At 41.5% G+C, this 22,616-nt stretch overlaps 1 protein-coding gene across 3 annotated transcripts in view; it reads right to left on the bottom strand.

The window, feature by feature from the left end:
- PDE4D (phosphodiesterase 4D) overlaps nt 1–22,616 on the bottom strand; it is a 407,986-nt gene that overhangs the window by 5,758 nt on the left and 379,612 nt on the right. For all 3 annotated transcript variants that reach the window (XM_030511741.1, XM_030511742.1, XM_030511743.1), the window contains 7 exons: nt 17,554–17,647; nt 14,048–14,220; nt 5,490–5,588; nt 5,239–5,403; nt 4,641–4,740; nt 804–958; nt 158–280 (listed from right to left, as the gene is read on the bottom strand). In XM_030511741.1, the coding sequence (XP_030367601.1) occupies nt 158–280; nt 804–958; nt 4,641–4,740; nt 5,239–5,403; nt 5,490–5,588; nt 14,048–14,220; nt 17,554–17,647 (909 nt within the window). The remainder of the gene's footprint in view (nt 1–157; nt 281–803; nt 959–4,640; nt 4,741–5,238; nt 5,404–5,489; nt 5,589–14,047; nt 14,221–17,553; nt 17,648–22,616) is intronic.

The raw sequence follows: 22,616 nt of genomic DNA, 5'->3' as shown, positions 1-22,616 counted from the left end.
TCACTCAGTACAGGGAGGAGTCACTCTCAGAGGGAGTACAGGGAGTCATGGTGTAAGAACAGACAGCTGATCTAATCCATGCTGGAGAATGGGCAGGCCAATGTTAATTGAGGATGCAAGTTGATGTAAGTGACCATTTGCAGATGAACTTTCGTACCTGAATTCTGTCTGAATAGTTATCAAGAAGTAGGACACCAGAACTGGTCACTTTTTTGGTTTCAACCATAGTTTTTAAATCAGCCAACAGATTCATATGCTTAGACATGTCTGTTGCAAGTACCTTGAAAGAAAAAAACAAATAAACATTACATAAATTTCTGATACAGTACATAAATCTACTGATTTTTAAAAACATCTTTAAACACTTAAACAGTTCTGGGGCAAATCCATATTTCCTGTGTCTTCCTACACTATAAAAGCGAGTCATGTATGTCATCGGTGTCAAAACCAGTAAGTTTTCATTTTGCTTATTTTAACAATACGACAAAATGATCGTTCAGAATGATCTGATCAGCCTAAATTCATCATCAAATCAGCAGTAAATTTCTAACTGTGGTGGTGAAATGGTATACATATCAGTACAAAACCAGCTTGAAGCAGGACAGTATACTTTCTTAAAAGGTATAGATAGTTGTTGAAACTGAAAAGGTAACACACAATTCATGTTAGTATAAGATACAATATAACTTCAAACTTTTACTTCATTGGCTATGGGTCTAATGACATGCAATTTGTCATAAAAGCTTCTGTGCTTTATTCAATTTGCTAGCACTATGGAAGAGGGACTCTCAAGCAGAACTCACAATGTCAATGACCATTTTCCTCAATGATTGCCTCTGTTTTTTGCTCAAATTCTGGAAAATGTCACAATTTTCTTCCTGCAGCAGCTTGAAGCCCACAGCTAAGTGATGATTCTCCAGTACCGATGAGTCATTGTACATCAAGGCGAGTTCAGAATCTGCAATAACAATTGCAGGGCAGAATGTTACTATAGTCTGTGCTTCTCCCCAGCCTCTTAAGATTTTTCAAATTTATTACATTCATAAAGATTTACAGAAGAACTTTTAGAAACAGAGTTCTTGTAAGTCACACAGTATCAAAAGTTACAGATTAATAACTGAACATCTTAACAAATAAAGGCAAAGTATGTTGAGGAAAATAAAGAAAACTCTTTGCAGTGAAGCATGTACACATGCCTGGAGTAGCAATAAAAAATACATGGAAGGTATTTTTCAAAATACATTTTCCTATCTGCATGAGGTCACATGGAAAATACTCTATGCAAAACCACACCTGAACTAAAACATACACTGAAGTTTTCTCTTCTCTTGTCTTTCTCCGTCACAACTACTAAAATTCCATTGTTTAAGGCAAGTTGCAGCTATCCAGCACACCGACCTGGGCATACACAGCTAAGGCCTTGCTGCAGGTCAGGCACAGAGCACACATCTTGGTTTTCAAACCGTATCTTTCTGCAGTTAGCTAGGGCACTCAGATGCCTCACTGATTCAGCCAATGGGTCATCAGTCCATGACACCTGGATATTTTGAGATGAGGTTGGTAGGATGGTAACAGTTATGCTTCTACTCTTTTTCTTGGAAGGTCATGTGGCTGGAAAATGCAAGTGGTGGCCTTGCCTACTGCCTCATATTTGAGCACAGTCAGCACCAGATGCTGTAATGCTGCCTTCTCCAACAGAAGTATTCTTAACTCGGTATGTTATGAGAATAACACATACCATCCTAGCAATGCCTATGCTGGGGACACAGACAAGGTCTGCATTTGTCTCCTAGTCCTGCTGAACATCTAGCTCTGACAAATAAAAGCAGCTATGGCAATTTTCTGCACAGCTTTAGCTTCTACCCAGGGATACCACATCATCAGCTTACGTATGTTTTAAAACACAGCTTGCAAATGAATCTGCCATAGAAACCAAATACTTTTAATGTAATCACACTTGTCATATGCAATACTAATTTCTATTTATTACAGCTCTTTTATTCTAAATCTAGCCATATGTCAGTCTATTCTACTCTTTGTCCTCTTCTTCTTCTACAACAGCTTTGTTTTAGAATCCCTCTGGCTCAATGGCCTGTAAAAGCTCTACTCTTCAGATTTCATTAGTCTCATTATCCATTCTCCTGCTGTCTTAGATCGATCTTTTGAATCAGGAAACCTTTCCTCTACCTTTCCTTATCCTGATGGCAGAAAAACCATAATAGAAAACGGAAAAAGAAAGTGAATTTGTCAAATGATCTCTCTTTCATCTTTCACAGAACATTTACAAAGCTTGCCTGCTTACAAATATGTCAGACACTAGTTTATTTTCCTTTCAAACAGCCTTCTGATGAGCCCCAACTGCAAAACACTCGACACTGCCAAAATACCTTGGAAGAGCTGGAGCTACAGACAAGAGCTAAAATGTGCCCAACTTTGTAATGGAGGTGGAAATCAAAGAAAGCTCCCCCTTAGTAATCTCTGTAACACATTATAAGCTTTTGAAGAGTATTTGTCTGGAAGGTCAGAGTCACATTGATCAAATAAGCATCTCCTCTGATGCTAATACAATCCATCTTTGTTTATTCTTTAATACCATTCAAGACATACCATTTTCAGACAACTGCGTAACAGACTAAATCCTTAAATAGGGAAATAACATTCAGAAATCACATGCAAGTAATTATAAAGAATAAGCAGAAATATGACAAAATGTACATACATTTAAAGTACCTGTCTTTTATGCTTTCTAAAAATGTATTCTTAATCAAACGCTAATACATTGTGCAGTTCACTGGGAAACAAAACTCAGTGGAAGCAAATTATCTTCTAGAAGTTTAACACTTAAGAGACCTAAATTAGATGGTCTTTATCACTGTCCCTACAGTTTCCTCCTTGTACACAGGACTCAAAAGGGATAAAATCCCTTTGTCTTTCAGCCTGGCACCAGCAGTTCCAGTTAGTGATGTTACCTGATTGACACAGAAGCCTTCTCTATCAAAAGCTGAATTGAGCAAAACAAGACATTTCTAGTAAGGCATTAAATAAGCAGCATCAGAATCACTCCTAATGCAACTGAAGTTCAACTGTCTTCACAGAAGTGAAAGGTTTATGTACCACTACTGGTTCCTTCAACTAGTCGGTCATCCTGCTTAAACCTAAACAGCTCTGTTGTTTCCTCACAGCACCTCAGAGTCACCAATATATTCTGGTATTCAATTTGTGATTAAACAAATAAAACTTTACTTACATATGCCCACTCAAACATTTAGGTATTACACACTGTTTCATGTACAAGGCTTGATTCACTCTCTTCCTAGACCATGCTGCTGAACTGTACTGGTTACCAAGAAATCTAAAGTCAATCCCAAGCCTCCTCCATGCAGATGAGTCATCAAATTGAATTTCACTATAGAGTGGCCCTTAGGCCATTAAGGGAAATAAAATTAGATGCAAGCTAAACTGGAGTGAAGGTCTTATTTGAATGTACAGCAGCAATGAGTCAGAAGAGGAGCTCCCTTCAAACTATACTGCTGATTCAGGTCATGCTATTTTAGCACCAGTGCAATAGATTCACCCAAGTGCAGAAATGACAGTATCTATAAAGGTGCAACCAGATGGGTCAAATACACAACCCTAGGTATGCTTCCATTTCTGTAGTTTTCTCTTCTTATGTGCTTGGATTATTAGTATTCAACTTTTTTAATTCTGGGTCAATTATAAAAGGGGAAGTTGTCAGACAGCAAAAGTAACATCATACGACAGAACTTGCACTGACCTAGAACATGCTACCCACTTACAATAGTAATATACACCACTGCAACCAAAGCAGGTTGCACTGGGGCAACAAGCCCTTCAGTAAGTGTGTCATGACCAGGTTCAATGAAGCTAATAGTGTTTTCCTCTAATAGAAGATTAAAGAGGTGGGGAGGTTCACGCAATGCTGCAGAGAACAGCCTTGAGGAATGCAGAACAAGTACACTGGCTTTCAACTTTAGAGATGACATTAGGGTCTCATTTCATTAGGGCTTTTTTCCTCCACATACAGAGTGCCAGCAAGAGACTCACAAAAAAGAAAAAAGAAATAAATATGTTTGCCATAGCTTGCAGGGACAGGCTGAGAAAATTTAGTCTACAAGGCATGAGTATGCAGACATCAGAAACCAAGTACAGCAGCCAGGGAGAAACAGAGATGGGTCTGCCAGTCTGCTTGCTTCTGAATTTCTTAAAAATGTATGGCTATCCTTGGTTGTATCATATGATTCCAATATAAACACAAACTGTTGTCTTCCTTTTTGGATTTTTATTTAATTGCCCCTCATTTATCTCCCACAACTTTATTTATTTAATGTAAGCCAACTAATTTCCAGGAGAGACCACTAATTTCCAGGAGAGAATTCCAATACATTGAAACAGTGCCAGGTTTATAGTTCACGTCTTTGTGATTCTTGCTAGAGAGTACTATGTTAATCTTTCATAAAGTTACAATAAATGCAAAATAATATCCAGTTTAAAATACAAACACATATCTATTTACTAGTAAAGTAATAGCAGCAAACAAGGAATGAACTGTGTATTTTTCAGGTGCTATGTGCAGATCTTGCCGCAAATTTTTGAGAAAAATCAATGGACATCAAACTTACTTGTGTTGATAAGAAACTGGTTTGAAACTCCAGGATGATCTACATCATGTATCGCACTGGCAAAAATTGCTGCAAGAATCTCCAGATCAGTGAACACTGCCTAGAAAACATGAAACAGAAAATCAAGAAACTAATCAATGAAAATGTGTTTTCAATAAGAAGGACTGTACTTTGAATCTAGATCCCTATATTGAGGGAATCCCATTTTCCCATTTTAACACTATCTTTCATAGGCAATTCTACTAATTGTGGTTAGTGAGAATCCTCCATGGAAAATAATGACAGAACAGGATGTGTTATTAGTAATGAGATGGTGGAAACAAATTATGCATTGTGTTAACATGAAAAAGGTTACAACAGCACAAACTTTCATGATTTGAGAAGAAAAAGATGTGACCTTTTCTGCACAGTGTTTGAATGTAAGTAAGCTTTGATCCTCACAAAATATCTTAAAGAGAACAGAATTCATGAAAAAGTGTTAAGATTTAAAATTAAGAAATATATTGCTGAAATTAAGATCTATAATATTTACTTTAGAAGAGTCTTAGTATGTCCCTTTCTCTCATGCCTGCCTCTTTCCCACTTCAGCGTAGTTTACCTCTAATGCCGGAGTTGATAGCAGGACATGGGTTGACTGAACAACATCTGCAGCATGTATGTTGTTGTGATATGCCACATCTGAATGGTAATGGTCTTCAAGGGTCATTAAGTAAGTTATTAAAGTATCCACTGGAATCTTAAATGTTTTTAACAAGTCCCGTTCCTAGAAAAAGGAAAGAGAGACAATTAAGATTACAAAGCACATAAAAATCTCTAAGATAAGCAAAAAGCAACACATCTGCTACTTGCCTGAAAAATGGTATGCATGATGACTGTCAAAGGTCTGTTTCCAGATAACTCTGCTACTCTGAAAACCTGAAGGCCCCATTTATTCACATCTTCTAGTTCCTAGAGCAGAATCAAGCAATAAACATGTTGAAACCTAATACAAATTCAAATGATTTTTGATTGAAGCAGCTACAAACAGCAGACTCATCAATATTCAAACCTTGCTACTGTGAAAGTTATATGCTAAACTCTGGATAGGAGGAAAGCTGCTGCTACTAATTTTGTGATACTGGAATCTGCAGCTAGTAACTTTTCAGCTTTTAATTCACAGTAAAGACTGCCTCCTAAGTGGACTGCTCCAGAGGGTTAAACACTACAGTATCTTGAGTGAGCTGAACTGACGCACTTTGCTATCTCACTGTCCAATGACAACAGAGTTCAGTGAGGAGGAAACCTCCAGAAGATGCTGCAGTTTTGCTACTGCCTCCCTGATCCTCAGAAACACTCTTCAAATAAAAGGGAGATTCCTGAAAACATAAGGACAGACATATTTCAAAATGCAAGGTTCTAAAATTAAATGAATAATCACTTTATGCCAGTTTTAGATTATTGCGGACTAGTTAGCTGCTGGTGCAAAAATCATAGGGAATGTCACTGTCCTGGGTTCAGCTATAGCAGTCATTTTTCTCCTGCTTAGTAGCTGGTGCAGTGCTGTGTTTTTTAACTTTCAGCCTGGGAACAACGCTGATAACACCGATGTTTTTAGTTGTTGCTAAGTAATGTTTATTCCAACCAAGGACTTTCTCAGTCTCATGCTTTGCCAGGGAGGAGGGGAAGCTGGGAGGAAGCAGAGACAGGACACCTGACCCAAATTAGCCAAAGGGGTATTCCATACCACAGCACGTCATGCCCAGTATATAAACCGGGGGGAGTTACCCGGAAGGCCGAGATCACTGCTCGGGTCGGGCTGGGTATCGGTCGGCGGGTGGTGAGCAATTGTATCCTCTCCCCTTGTTATTTCACTAATCGTTATTATCATTGGTGGTAGCAGTAGTGGTTTTGTGTTATACCTTAGTTGCGGGACTGCTCTTATCTCAACCCGTGGGAGTTGCATTCTTCCCATTCTCCTCCCCATCCCTCCGGGAGCGGGGGGAGGAAGAAGGGGGGGGGGGGGAGTGAGCGAGCGGCTGTGTGGTTCTGAGTTACCGGCTGGGCTCAAACCACGACAGTTCTTTTTGGCGCCCAACGTGGGGCACGAAAGGTTGAGATAACGACAGATCTGACCAGAGTGTGTTTAATCATATTTGTGATAAGCATTCATTGTTACTACTCGTCACAATGGTGATTATTTGGCTCTCAGACGTGTTGCGCTTGATCTCAGAGTTTCAGCATGTTGTACCTTACTTACAGCCACTATTTGCTGTTTTAGCGTTTATCGGCTGGGGGGCCTGGGCTAAGGTTCTTGTTTCACTGTACTTCATGGTAATGACTTGTAATACAATAGACTCATTGATCATGAAACTGGTCTGGTTTGTGCTTCCAGCGTGGCCATCACCACTATACATTGGGAGGTATATAATGAAATATTTTAGCAATTGCATATCTTTTTTTTTCTCCTCGGGGGGTAAACTTACGAAGGAAGCATTCTCTTTCACCCCCCGTTCCCCCACCAGCCTATTTGCAACAGCAGTTGAGAGTTCTGAAGGTTTTAGATGGCCTTTGAGTACCCTTGAAACCTGCCTGCTGATTGTGCTGGGGATCAGCATGTTGGCAAACATACGGAGTGTGTTTTACCCACGGCCATCCCGTCGTAGGAACATCCTATTTCGTTTAATGTCAAAAATTCAGCAGTATCAGGTTCGAATCTGGTCTAGGGTTAGACGACGATATAGGAGGACCACCAGGAGATTTTCCCTGAGGCTGGACAGTTATGAGTGGCAGGGTGTGTGGGATAGTATGGGCAAGTACCTAGGCCAGTGGGCCCCTCCAGTGCTTTGGAACTTCACCACTGAACAAGTGCAACATCCGGAAAAACTAGTAAAACACTTAAACGAGGTGTGCTGTCGTCCTGGTTATACCAGAGAGGGACAAATTTTGGCAACGTGCTGGGGCTTGGCCTATGCCTACAGAGCCCTGCTCAACACTATCCAGCACCTTCAAAGGGAAAAAAATGTCTCTGGATCTGATGGCAAAGCAACAGACAACGCAGCTATGCCAACTACAAGCACAGCAGCTACTCAGACCCTGACCACAACAGTCAACACAGCTACTCCAAGTACAGCAGCTACATCAACCCCAGTGACAAGCACAACAGCTACTCAAACCCTGACCACAACAGACAACGCAACTACTCCAACTTCAAATACAGCAGTTACACCAACCCCAGTGACAAGCACAACAGCTACTCAAACCCCGACAGCAACAGACAATGTGGCTACTCCAAGCACCACAGCCACACCAACCCCAGTGACAAGCACAGTAGCTACTCAAACCCCGACAGCAACAGACAATATAGCTACTCCAAGCACCACAGCTACACCAACCCCAGTGACATGCACAGTAGCTATTCAAACCCCGACAGCAACAGACAATATGGCTACTCCAAGCACTGCAGCTACACCAACCCCAGTGACAAGCACAGTAGCTACTCAAACCCCGACAGCAACAGATAATGCAGCTGTTGGTGTTACTCAACTCCCAAGCACAACAGCTGCACCAACCCCAGCAATAGACATTGCAACCACTCCAATCCTAGTGGCAGACACTGCAGCCACTCCAACCACAGTGACAAACACTGCAGCTAAACCAAATGTCCAGTTTGTGACAATGTCTGTTGCCCCTGTGAGCAAAAGCAAACGAAAGGCACAAAGAGCAACCCGTGAAGCGAAGAAAGATGAAGACCCAGTGCCATTACTATATGCAACAGCACCTGAACAAGAGTTACTACTACGTGGGTCAGAGGAAGAGGAAGAAGAAGAAGAGGTCACTTCTCGACCCCGGACCTCAACCGAACTACGGAATATGCGAAAAGATTTCACCCGTCTTCCAGGGGAGCACATTGTCACCTGGTTGCTCCGGTGCTGGGACAATGGGGCCGACGGTCATGAACTAGAAGGTAGGGAAGCCAAGCAGCTGGGATCACTTGCTAAGGAAGGAGGAATTGACAAAGCGATTGCAAGAGAGAAGCGAGCCCTCAGTCTTTGGAGGCGGCTCCTGGCAGCTGTGAAGGAAAGGTTTCCCTACAAAGACGATATTACGAATCGCTCAGCCAACTGGACCACGATAGAGAAAGGCATCCAGTCCCTGAGGGAATCAGCCATTATAGAGATGATCTATCGTAGGCCGGATTCCAGGAACACATCCGTAGACCCAGATGAAGTCGAATGTACACGACCCATGTGGCGGAAACTTACACGGAGTGCGCCATCATCATATGCCCACACATTGGCATCAATGACCTGGAATGACGGAGTATCACCAACAGTGGATTGCCTGATTCGTCAACTCCGAGAGTTCGAAGACAATCTCACCCCTTCCATCATTTCAGCTGTGGAAAAACTGTCCCAGGAGTTCAAACAATTGAGAGACGATTTATCCGATCTATCCAGCTCTCCACGCGTACCAACCCATGTCTCAGCTATCAACAGAAGGCGCCCTACTGCTCGAGAAAGAAAATATACGAGGTACACGCCACGGGCCACCCTATGGTTTTACCTGCGGGATCATGGAGAAGACATGAGAAAGTGGGATGGAAAACCTACTTCAGCTCTGGAGCAACGGGTGCGTGAACTGAAGAGGAGAACAGTGGTCAAGGATGATCCTCCCAGGAAAGCTGCTGCTCCAGTCTCTGGCGAGCAGTTTCCCAGATGGAGCGAAAGAGCTGATTTTACTCCAGCTCCTGTGATAAGGAATACTAATCCCTTTCTACAAGACAGAAGTGGAGAATTTTGTGATCACTATTAGAGGGGCCCTGCCTCCAGCCAGGTGGAGGAGAGGGATAATCGGGTTTACTGGACTGTGTGGATCAGATGGCCTGGCACATCAGTCCCACAGAAGTATAAGGCTCTAGTAGATACCGGTGCACAGTGTACTCTGATGCCATCAAGGTATCAAGGGGTGAAACCCATTTCTATTTCTGGAGTGACAGGAGGATCCCAAGCATTAACTATGCTGGAAGCTGAAATCAGCCTGACTGGGAGGAAGTGGCAAAAGCACCCCATTGTAACTGGTCCAGGGGCTCCATGCATCCTTGGCATAGACTATCTCAGGAGAGGGTATTTCAAAGACCCAAAAGGGTATAGATGGGCTTTTGGTATCGCTGCCTTGGAGACAGAGGAAATTAAGCAGCTGTCCACCTTACCCGGTCTCTCAGAGGATCCTTCGGTTGTGGGGTTGCTGAAGGTCGAAGAACAACAAGTGCCAATTGCGACCACAACAGTGCACCGGCGGCAATATCGCACCAACCGAGACTCCTTGATTCCCATCCATAAGCTGATCCGCAGACTGGAGAGCCAAGGAGTGATCAGCAGGACCCGCTCACCCTTTAATAGCCCCATATGGCCAGTGCAAAAGTCTAATGGAGAGTGGAGATTAACAGTAGACTATCGTGGCCTGAACGAAGTCACACCACCATTGAGTGCTGCCGTACCGGACATGTTAGAACTTCAGTATGAACTGGAGTCAAAGGCAGCCAAGTGGTATGCCACAATTGACATTGCCAATGCATTTTTCTCAATCCCTTTGGCAGCAGAATGCAGGCCACAGTTTGCTTTCACTTGGAGGGGCGTCCAGTACACTTGGAACCGACTGCCCCAGGGGTGGAAACACAGCCCTACCATCTGCCATGGATTGATCCAGACTGCACTGGAACAGGGGCAAGCTCCAGAACACCTGCAATACATTGATGACATCATCGTGTGGGGTGACACAGCGGAAGAAGTTTTTGAGAAAGGGAGGAAAATAATCCAAATCCTGCTGAAGGCCGGTTTTGCCATAAAACGGAATAAGGTCAAGGGACCTGCACAGGAGATTCAATTTTTGGGAATAAAATGGCAAGATGGACGCCGCCAGATCCCCACAGACGTGATCAACAAGATAACAGCAATGTCTCCACCAACTAACAAGAAAGAAACACAAGCTTTCTTAGGTGTTGTGGGGTTCTGGAGAATGCACATCCCAAATTACAGTCTGATTGTAAGCCCTCTCTACCACGTGACCCGGAAGAAGAATGATTTCAAATGGGGCCCTGAGCAACAACAAGCCTTTGAACAAATTAAACGAGAAATAGTTCATGCAGTAGCCCTTGGACCAGTCCGGGCGGGGCCAGATGTGAAAAATGTGCTCTATACCGCAGCTGGGGAGAATGGTCCTACCTGGAGCCTCTGGCAGAAAGCTCCAGGGGAGACTCGAGGTCGACCCCTTGGCTTTTGGAGTCGGGGATATAAAGGATCCGAGGCCAGCTACACTCCCACTGAAAAAGAGATACTGGCAGCCTATGAAGGGGTTCGAGCTGCCTCAGAAGTGATTGGAACTGAAGCGCAGCTCCTCCTGGCACCCCGGTTGCCTGTGCTGGGCTGGATGTTCAAAGGCAGGGTCTCCTCTACACATCATGCAACTGATGCTACATGGAGTAAGTGGGCCGCACTAATTACACAACGAGCTCGAATAGGAAATCCCAGTCGTCCAGGAATTCTAGAAGTCATCATGGACTGGCCAGAGGGCAAAGATTTTGGGATGTCACCAGAAGAGGAGGTGACGCGTGCTGAAGAGGCCCCACCATATAATGAACTGTCAGAGAGTGAAAAGCAATATGCCTTGTTTACTGATGGGTCCTGCCGTATTGTGGGAAAGCATCGGAGATGGAAGGCAGCTGTGTGGAGTCCCCTGCGACAAGTTGCAGAAACTGCTGAGGGAGAGGGTGAATCGAGTCAATTTGCAGAGGTGAAAGCCATCCAGCTGGCCTTGGACATTGCTGAACGAGAAAAATGGCCAGTACTTTATCTCTATACTGACTCATGGATGGTGGCAAATGCCCTGTGGGGGTGGTTGCAGCAATGGAAGCAGAGCAACTGGCAACGCAGAAGTAAACCCATCTGGGCTGCTGCATTGTGGCAAGATATCGCTGCTCGGGTGCAGAACCTGGTGGTGAAGGTACGCCACGTAGATGCTCATGTACCCAAGAGTCGGGCCACTGAGGAACACCAGAATAACCAGCAAGTGGATAAAGCTGCTAAGATTAAAGTGGCTCAGATGGACTTGGATTGGCAACATAAGGGTGAATTATTTTTAGCCCGGTGGGCCCATGACACCTCAGGCCATCAAGGCAGAGATGCAACATATAGATGGGCTCGTGATCGAGGGGTGGACTTAACGATGGACACTATTGCCCAGGTTATTCACGAATGTGAAACATGTGCTGCAATTAAGCAAGCCAAGCGGTTAAAGCCTCTCTGGTATGGAGGACGATGGCTGAAGTACAAATATGGGGAGGCCTGGCAGATTGACTATATCACACTCCCACCAACCCGCCAGGGCAAGCGCTATGTGCTTACCATGGTGGAAGCAACCACCGGCTGGCTGGAAACATATGCTGTGTCCCATGCCACTGCCCGGAACACTATCCTGGGCCTTGAGAAACAAGTCTTGTGGCGACACGGCACCCCAGAGAGAATTGAGTCAGACAATGGGACTCATTTCCGGAACAACCTCATAGACACTTGGGCCAAAGAGCATGGCATTGAGTGGGTATACCACATCCCCTACCATGCACCAGCCTCTGGGAAAATCGAACGGTACAATGGGCTGTTAAAAACTACACTGAGAGCAATGGGTGGTGGGACTTTGAAACACTGGGATACACATTTACCAAAAGCCACCTGGTTGGTCAACAGTAGGGGATCTGCCAACAGGGCTGGCCCAGCCCAATCAGAACTTTTACGTACTGTAGACGGGGATAAAGTTCCTGTGGTGCACATAAAGAATTTGTTGGGGAAGACAGTCTGGGTTATTCCTGCTTCAGGTAAAGGCAAACCCACTCGTGGGGTTGCTTTTGCTCAGGGACCTGGATATACTTGGTGGGTAATGCGGGAAGATGGGGAAGTCCGATGTGTACCTCAAGGGGATTTGATTTTGGGGGAAAACAGCCAATGAACTCAATTGTACGCTGTTGCCTGCTCTATAACACTTTTATAGCCCACCAGCTAGATATCTTCAGGTCACCAGCCATTGACCCTGACTTCCCTCCGATCATCACCTCAACAAAGAATGAATTTTGAGGAAACCAGACGAGCTCAGCAGTGACCAGATGAGTTTGGCGGTATCATCAGCAGGCCACAACCCAACAGTATGTACCGTCCCTCCTGCCCTGAAAGACTATTACAAGAGATGGAACCTGACATCATGGACTGGATGAGTTCAGCAATTTTACAGGGATTGGTCCATGGACTAGGGAACGATATCTTTCTCTGTGTGTGGGTGTGGGTGTATATATATGTGTATATATGGGACAGGGGTGATGGTGTGCTGAGAGATGTGGGATCTGAGCATGACATGAATGGTATGGAATAAGGGGTGGATACTGTCCTGGGTTCAGCTATAGCAGTCATTTTTCTCCTGCTTAGTAGCTGGTGCAGTGCTGTGTTTTTTAACTTTCAGCCTGGGAACAACGCTGATAACACCGATGTTTTTAGTTGTTGCTAAGTAATGTTTATTCCAACCAAGGACTTTCTCAGTCTCATGCTTTGCCAGGGAGGAGGGGAAGCCGGGAGGAAGCAGAGACAGGACACCTGACCCAAATTAGCCAAAGGGGTATTCCATACCACAGCACGTCATGCCCAGTATATAAACCGGGGGGAGTTACCCGGAAGGCCGAGATCACTGCTCGGGTCGGGCTGGGTATCGGTCGGCGGGTGGTGAGCAATTGTATCCTCTCCCCTTGTTATTTCACTAATCGTTATTATCATTGGTGGTAGCAGTAGTGGTTTTGTGTTATACCTTAGTTGCGGGACTGCTCTTATCTCAACCCGTGGGAGTTGCATTCTTCCCATTCTCCTCCCCATCCCTCCGGGAGCGGGGGGAGGAAGAAGGGGGGGGGGGGAGTGAGCGAGCGGCTGTGTGGTTCTGAGTTACCGGCTGGGCTCAAACCACGACAGTCACTAAAAACAAAACCAATAAAAACCAAATAATGACCAGACCTGGAAGAATAGCTTGAATGCTATATACCAGTTGTGCCCTTTCAAAAACCATAGAGGTACTATATATTCTCATTCCTGTAACAGCATGTGGTGGTTTTACTCTTCATTCTTCAGATATTATTATGAATAAGCAGCTTTAATAATGCATACACAAATGCTAATTTACATTCCAGATGAAATTCTGTTCATGTGGAAATTAACCCTTATGGCCTAATTCTGATTTTACTTATTATTATTCCACTTCACCCAATTTTTATTACTTCAAGTGAGACCTTTGGTGCTACAAGTAGAAATCAATGGTTATAAGCAGAGGATAGAATAATACTGACAAGTTCACCCTCCATTTTAATTCAGCAGTTTAAATTAAAGGATTTATATATTCTCTACCTTGGCAAGACTCTCTTCATGGTCTGTTTTAACTCCAAATCGGGGAATACTGGAATTAGTTAGGCTGGTGCTGTGCATGAGCTTTTTGACTCCACTGATCTGGGACATTGGCCTCTTCTTTTTCTCTTTCTCCTTCTGTGTCGGAGATGGGATTTCAACTTCATGTTGTTTGTCTTAAAGAATGACAAAGAACCATTTTTAAAGCAATTACAAATACGGACAAATCCACCACTGAGTTGCATCTTACAGATATTTTAATTCTTATGAAAACTTTTTTTATGTTTGGAGATTTTGCAACAGATACTTCACATCAAGAGCAGTAAAACCATGAACAGATAAACAAGACCTATACCTCAATACAAGCAGAGCTCTATTTCACTAACTGCCTCATTATTTCTGAACTGGCTTTAAATTGACTGATTTCCACTTCCCTTGTATCCCCAGCACTGTAGAGAGGGTCAATCTTTTCATTATAAAAATGTTACTGCAACTAAACAGAAATCTAAGCTTCCATTTTGCAAGGAAATTCAAAACGTCTTCTTTTCCAGGAAAAACATTCTCTGAAGACCTATTTCAAAACCTACCAGAACAGTATTTCATGTAAACCTTTACAAAACTTTTTCAGGACTCAAAGGACCCAATACTTGGGGACTGATCCTGATTGTGTTAAGACTGTACAACTTGGAAAGCCTTTTGCCAGCCACATCTACAAGCACCCTTCATGTAGAGGCAGTTTGTGCCAGCAGTGCAGTGCATTTCTGCACCTCCCAGCCAGAGTAAGTAATACCAACAAAAGGACTGCTTCCCTAAAACCCCGTGCAATTGCTGTGGGCTTTTGCTTCCATAGCAGTGTCAGCAGCATCACTCCATACACCTCATCAATGTATGTGCCAGCAAAACTTCAGACAAGGATTAAACTGAGAATATATTTAGTATTTTTAGGGAATTGCCTGCTGTTTGCTGCAGAAACAGTACGGGGGTATAGAGCACTGCAGATATCTGCGGTCCCCAAAGAAACCCAGGATAGTGCAACAAAGGTCTCTCCTGCCAAAACTGCTAGGAATTTGCATTAATTTTGGTTCTTTTTATTCATACTACATTTCAACATAGAGTCTTAATGACTCCCTCCAAATGATCTCTTCTTTGCTGAGATGTATCAGCACCTTTTCTGGTCCTCAGGGAATAGTTTAGAAAAAACAGGAAAACCCAGAAAAGATGTTTCTAGTGTAGAAGCCTAGAAAAAACTAAGATTTTAAAAAAATACCTTAGAACAAAACAAGTAAATCTAAAAAAAAAAAAGATTTGGTCTCTTCAAAACATGTCTTTTTTTCCTTCCTGCAAATAGTAATTTTCAATAAAGACACTGAAACTAGACAAGGGTAGCAAGTCCATCTCTAATTACCAGATTGTTACTGTGTTTGCTTCTTCACTTTTTCTTTTTTTCACATTTGGGTTTTGGTTTTTTTTTTTTTCAGATTACCCTTTAGCAGTCTCCTTTACTGGACGCTTCAATTCCAAAGAAATCACAGTGAACAAGAGACTTGCAGAAATGCCACCAAGCTTTAGCCTGCAGAACTGAGTTCCCCAATTGCCCCTACCATTCTCTCCTCATACAGACAATCAAGAAAAAGGGAGGCGGAGCGCTGCAGCTCTTGGCTGGTGCAAACTGACAACAGATGAGGAGCAGTGACTCGTGTTCGTGCTTTGATGTTTATGGTTTCAGTCATATGCACAAAGTTTAGGCCCATCAAAGGGAGGTTCGTAAGCTGAGCTGTCAGACTAGCTCAAGTGAAAGGAAGTGTCTGTCTGAATGACTTTAGATCTCCAGAGGAATTCCATGGGACTGTCTGCTTTTATAACTATGAGCACAGAGGGCAAAGGATTGTTCACTCATCTGAACATCCGGGAAAGACAGCTTGCCATTTTGACCCCAGTTGCGCTAAGCTTATTGGAAGGTTCTCTTACATTTGCCATTCGTAGGAAAACAGATAAATGACTCTGAAAAATAAAAACCTTATATACTACCATAGTCAGTGTAGGAGCCTTAGTTCTTACACAAGGAATATATTTGTTGTCATTATGAATAACTTCATACCTGTCATATAGCCCTCTACTTGGGAAAACAGTTGGGGTTTTTTTTTCGAAGAACAGAAAAACTTATTTTCTCATGACATGTTACTAAGTCTCAAATGTTAGCAAGTCTGTAGATGTTCAGGAGACAAATTACATGTTAAAAAAATTAGCTAACTCGACTCATTACAGTTTTCTATGGAGAGAATGTTTTCCCTCTTCACATTGTGGCTCAGAACTTATGTACCTTACATAATTTGCAGAAAATACTCTATTTAAATAATAATTCTGTAGATGAGGTGTTTTCCCCATTGTATTCCTCTTGTACCTACAATTCTCTTAGTTTTCCACATAGCCTCAAAACAGTACCTATAGCTCAGTACCTTTGAATTCACTGCCTTTCCAGACCTTTTTCTGCTCAAGTCTGATGTCTCATGTGAAAGGCTGACAGATGCATTTCGTTACCCTGCCAAAATAAGCCTTAAGCTTTCAAGTAAAGGCAAGCAGAAACTGGTATCTCGGTCTTTCCAGCCTAAGTGGGTCATCTTTTCAGGCAGCTGTACACTGTGACTTTCAGGGCTCCTGAAAGTGTGCAATACTGCTTCTCCATGACGGAGGCTCACTCCTTCGTTATTGTCTGAAACCCTGCTGTGCCGCAGTGCTCAGGCATGCTACTGCACTCATGGATAAACTCAACAGACACAGTAAGCGATCCATTTAGGATATGGTGACAAGCAGGGGATAAAATGTACTTTAAAATAACCACTTATTTAAAAAAAACTACAAAAAGAACCAGATAAATAAAACATGGTGTATCTTAACATGTATGACTGGCACTTTTTAAAATACTTGTTATCCTAATTTAGATGTATTTTTTAAATGCTCATATGCCACCATGCCAAGCTCTTGAGCCACACAAATTCTTCTAGCAGCAGTCTGTTCAGATGTTGACTTACTCATATTTATCTACCTGCTTATGTGCGGGCATGGAACACCAAAGCAATAGAACTGAGTGCTACAAGATTTTATGAGGTTACTTGTGCTTGTGTGCTTCCAGCACACTGAAACCTCTTTGCAGTAACTTCCATAAGGGAAACAGAGTGGAAGAATTCTTTTAAATATATAATTAAATTGCTATAAATTCATTTCTTAATATGGTAGTAATACAGTAGCTGTAATGTTACATAAAAATATGTATATGAATATTTATCTAATTACGCACACAGGGAAACCACATATACAAACCAATTGAGCTGTGAGGAAATGGATCTAACGTGATCTCTCTGCTCAAACACTCAACAATGAAACACTAAGTGTACAGTCTCTGAAAACAGAAATTAATATGGAAAGCTACTTGCTTTTAAGCTCTATCACAGCCCAGATATTTTAAAAAAAAAAAAAAAAGGTCAAAAAATTAACTTCCATTATAGTCTTACCTAAGAAAGTGTTCGATATGTATTCTGAGACCTGATTGCCTGACCTGCTCATTTCAGATAGATGGGTTAGCTCCCGGTTCAGCATTCTCTTGAACTGGAAAACAAAATGTATCAAATAAGTGTGAGTTAGTGATCAAGATCCATTTCAGTTAGGATGAGAAAACGCAGCCAATCTGTAATTGGGGAAAGGACATGACATCAAGAATACATCCTAAACGAAGAGAACTATGAAAGCAGAAAAATAACATGTAACATTGTTCTACCCTACTAATTATTCAAGAATTGGACAACATCATTTTAAACGTCCTAAAATACTCCATAGTGATCCAATTAGGCACAGGGTCCTACTAGTAACTGAAAACTGGAAGACATAAATATACACACAAGTAATTAATTTTACTGTCTTTACAAGTTTTTTATTTTAATTTGGAGAGAAAATACAAATATACTTACATAGAACCATTTCTTTACTAGCGTTTTCTTATTGTATTTATAAATTAATTTGTGCATTTTTTTACTGTTCATTTTGTAATTTTTCAACTTTGTCTTACCTCTCATCATTAACCTATTCAAATATATTTGACAGCACTGCTCAAAACAATCAAAATATCTTACTGATTACCTATGTATCAATATGAACAGAGGTAGGTTTTGTTGCATCTGACTTAAAATTATTATACTGGATCAGCTCAATGACTTGAGCATTGCACAATCTCAGAAAATTGTGAGTACTTTTATGAAGCACTGGAGTAGAAAATACCCATCTGTGGAAACTCCTTCCCCTCTAAGTTCGCAATTCACTCTAGGCACTCTATAGGATAGAAGTGGACATCAAGGTTCTCTGAAATGTGTAACTGGATTAGGTACTCATTGTTGAGCCTGATTCCTTCTAGACTTCAGGGTTAAAGAGTATCTTGTGGCACTGTGTTTGACAGTTTAATTGGATAATACAGTTCTAGTTATCTTATATGCATTTTCATTTACTATAGCTTTGCCTTGATTATCAATAAATAGAACTCAGCTCTATTTATTAACTTTCAAACAACTACTGCCAGTATAAAGACCACCCATCACTACTGAATTTCACCTCCCATTGTGCTACTCTTTCATTTTGTTATTAAAGAGATCTCAGTCACCTTTTTTCTTTTAACAAAGCCAAATGATTTGTGCCACCTTCACCTTGTTCACCCAGTTATGACTATTCATTACATCAAGCAATAGCTATCCTTAGTATACACCCCTGTAAACATTCCTCTATGTTGAAAACTGGTAATTTATTCTTCTTCAAAGGAGATAATGCACTAGACTAAACATTAACGACCCCCTTTCTATCCCACTGGAATCATCAAAGCCCTTTCTTCAAAGAGGCCTTGCATAGTGAGAGGTGTTATTTTCTTCACAATGTCTTTGTAAGTTACCAATTACTGTATTGCTCACAGTGTGCCAAATAAAAATTACCTTTAATATAACACTCTAACCATTATCCACTGCATTTTCCTACCATCTTGACATGCCATCAGCTCAGGAAGTTCCTGAGCTACAAAGACCGAATCCTACTTTAGTCACAAGCCAAAGGCTCAGCTTTGATCTCGGATATAACTGTGTGCTAGCAAGTGCTCAACACATTTCTGAAAATTAGAACCATACTGCAAATACAGCTATACACACTATGAACTACAGGGCTATACATTCCGCACAAAACCAGCATCAACCTCTATACTGAGGTCTGACGTTTGTCACCAATGTCAAATGTTAAAAAAACAAGTCAAGCTTGCCAAACAGTAAAGTGACTGGTCCAAAAATCCTGAGTATTTTTAAAAGCCCGTCTTTAAACTTTTAACACATACTTAAGTCACACTTGCATGCTTTTTCTTCTGTACCCACAATGGTGAGAAACTGAATTATTTAAGGCAAAACCTGAAGATCTCACAGAATGACTTGTTTCCAGATGGTATCCAGAAGTGTCAGCTTTAAATTAAACATTGTGTATAGGAATCTTAATAAAATGCAAGAAGAAGTTGATGAAATCGCATTAACTTCCAGGCATGTCATCAGTATATCCATTACCACTCCAATATTCTCTCTTCCTTAATTTAATACAGCTAGTTCACCGGATCCCAACAAAGCAGTTTTGTCTGGCTGTTTCCTAGTAAGCCCTTTTAGATGATGCCCAACCTTGTCATGCTGTTTTTGCTGCAGCGGAACACTCCTGGGTCACGTACCACACTTTGGAAAAAGACCATCTAGCCACTAGTGATATGTACTCTTCAGGAACTCTCCTTACAAGTTTACAAGCTTTGAAAGGAGAACAAATTCATGTTTGCTTGCAGCTACTCAACACAACAAATAGGAAGGACTGTCTTTTTCTTTTCCCCTCCTCCAAATCATAAATTTCATCACAGGGAGAAGGTAGGGAGGAGGTTTATTACTGCATGCTGGGAATCATCTTATGGAACTTCTTGAGTTCTTCAAGAATTTCCAACTAAGTACTTATTGTATGGATGTCCACAACAAGTGGAAGGTGCGTGTTGGTTTTTTCTAATGCTATGATCCCCACTAGTCTGATGCAAAGCCTTGACTTCCCATCTCCCATCACCCCTTAAGTCACCAGAACAGAAAAGCTCAACCATCATTACGAAACCTGCAGAACAGTCTGCGTTGTTGCTGAATATGGGTGTAGAGCAGAACAAGTCCGCCAGCTTTTGCAAGGCCTTCCAGCTAACAGCAAATTCAACAGAAATCTTTGGCTTTGAAGAACTTCAGCAGCATGATTTCCTCACACTCTTTCACACGTTGCTGACGCCACAGCGCCAAGACTTTGACATTTATTTTGAAAAAATCTAGACTAAGCAGAAGCTTGGAGAATTGTTTTAATTTTCTAATTATTTGACAAAGCCTTATGACTGTTGTACATATTGAAACAAATGAAGACCAGACAGCAGTTCCTGATGCAGAACAGTGATGCTTTTTGAGAACACAAAAAAACACCCAAAAGAGATAAACAGTGATCAAGATATTGAGACATTTTTATTGATTATACCCTGCTTCAGTGTATGTGTATGTTACTTAACTATCTGATGTTTAATAACTTGGCCTTTTGGGGAAAAAAATGTCTTTTTTTCTAAGAACCTCCCCCCCCCCAAAAAAAACCCAACCAAAAACCAAAACCAAAAAACCAACAGAACCAAACCTAAAGGCCCTACTTCTTGATTTTACTTATTTCTCAAAGACTTCATTTGGGCTCAAGTGCACCCATACATAATTGCTGCTTCAAAGAGTGTCGACTCTCCACGTATTTATACATCCCCTCACAATTACTTTATAATGAAATTCTGCCTGTCACATGGCTCCCACAAGACCTTACAGCAAATCACAGAGAAATTTGTCACATCTGTGAATCAACCTTGCTTCAGTTATCTGGCAGACACCTTTTAAGTGCCTGAAATTTGGCACTTAAATACTTATGATACTGATAATTACTCTCATTATTTATCCTCTTTTAGCACTTTATTCAAAACATGTCAAACAAGACATGAAACTACCTTCTCACTAATTGTAAATGTAAAGATTGTATTTTAAATAAGAATTTTAAAATCTGAATGCCATATACTTTTCCAGTTGGAAAAAAAAAACCCAAACAACAACAAACAGAAACAAAAAACCCAACAACAACAACAACAAAAAACCCAACAAAAAACCCCCAAAACAACTACAATACATGAAAATTCTTGTTCCTAATAGGATTTACACCATACACACTTTAACTACGATATTGGCAGCTCAGAATGGGGAGGAACCAGAGGTTTTTGGCTTACCTGTGCATATATTTGTATGCATATTTCTTCCTCAGAAAGACAGATTTTCCTATGTTAAGACTAGGCATTGTTAGATTGAAAAAATGACACATATATCCCTTTGGAATACCACAGCCTTTGACTATAGTCTAGGAAATCCCCTCTGGAATTTGACAGGCTATAAAATGTCCATTAAGGCAATCACACAGTTCTTCACTGCTGAATACTGATGTCACAGCAACAGAGCAGTAAAGTATTGTCTAAAAAAGAATCCTAAAAACATTTCCTTAAGCAGAATTTTTTTATTTAATTTGATTCCAACCAGAGGCAATTCATGGCCATGAAAAGGTTTGGACTGCGTGCTTAATATAAATGGGGTTTACTGATTACATTGTACACACAAAAAAGTAAAATCTTCTTAAGTTCTTGACACAGTAACAAAAAGCTGAAGTAAATATGCAGCCTGCAGTTGTGTTGGGAGACAAAGCATGCAGAACCACTTTTGGTGTGGATGCCCCATCCTGGCAGGGCCTTGTCCACCTAGTCTGCCTGCTGCTGAATGGGTGATGTGCTGCATCTCAAGGACACTCCACTACAACCTTTGGCATCAGCACAGAAGGCAAAGCCAGGGCTAAAAGATACACCATGGACCAAAAGGCCCCATCCTGTCTGTCCTTCAGTCTAAGTGCTGATCAAGCTCCAAGCCCATGGAGGCTGGAACCTAAATGCTCAAGAGCACTGAGCCTTTCATTGTACTGGCTCCCAAACTCACATGGTGATAAGATTTCACTTTCAACATTTCTGGCTGCCTCTTTTCTAGGTAACATTTGTAAAAACTTACATGAATAGAATATGTCCATGGAACATTCATTCAACACTTTGAACATTAAATTTACATCACTGTATTTTGTCATTGCTATATACCTATCACTGTGATTTTAAAAAGATGTTTCTTAACTCAAAAAACAAATAAACTATTATTTTACTGGATGTGAAAAGTCTTGTATTCCACGAAAACAAGGAACTTAAAATAGGACAGCCTTACAAATGAATGTAAGGATTCTGTTTACATTGCTTATCAATGCAAAGCTTTTTTATTTTAGCAGCATTCTTAATAAATAAACAGCATTCTTAACTGACGATCTGAGTTGGAAGCCTAAGTGTTTAATTAATATCAAGGTTATGCATTAGTTTTTATATATAAGCCATTGCGAGGTACATTATCTCTAAGCTTTGCATTGTGATAGTGGTGCTTCAAGGAAAGATACT

This window comes from Strigops habroptila, chromosome Z (genome assembly GCF_004027225.2).
Source record: "Strigops habroptila isolate Jane chromosome Z, bStrHab1.2.pri, whole genome shotgun sequence".
In the NCBI taxonomy this organism is placed as follows: Eukaryota; Metazoa; Chordata; class Aves; order Psittaciformes; family Psittacidae; genus Strigops; species Strigops habroptila.
This window is presented reverse-complemented; position numbering and strand designations above follow the sequence as displayed.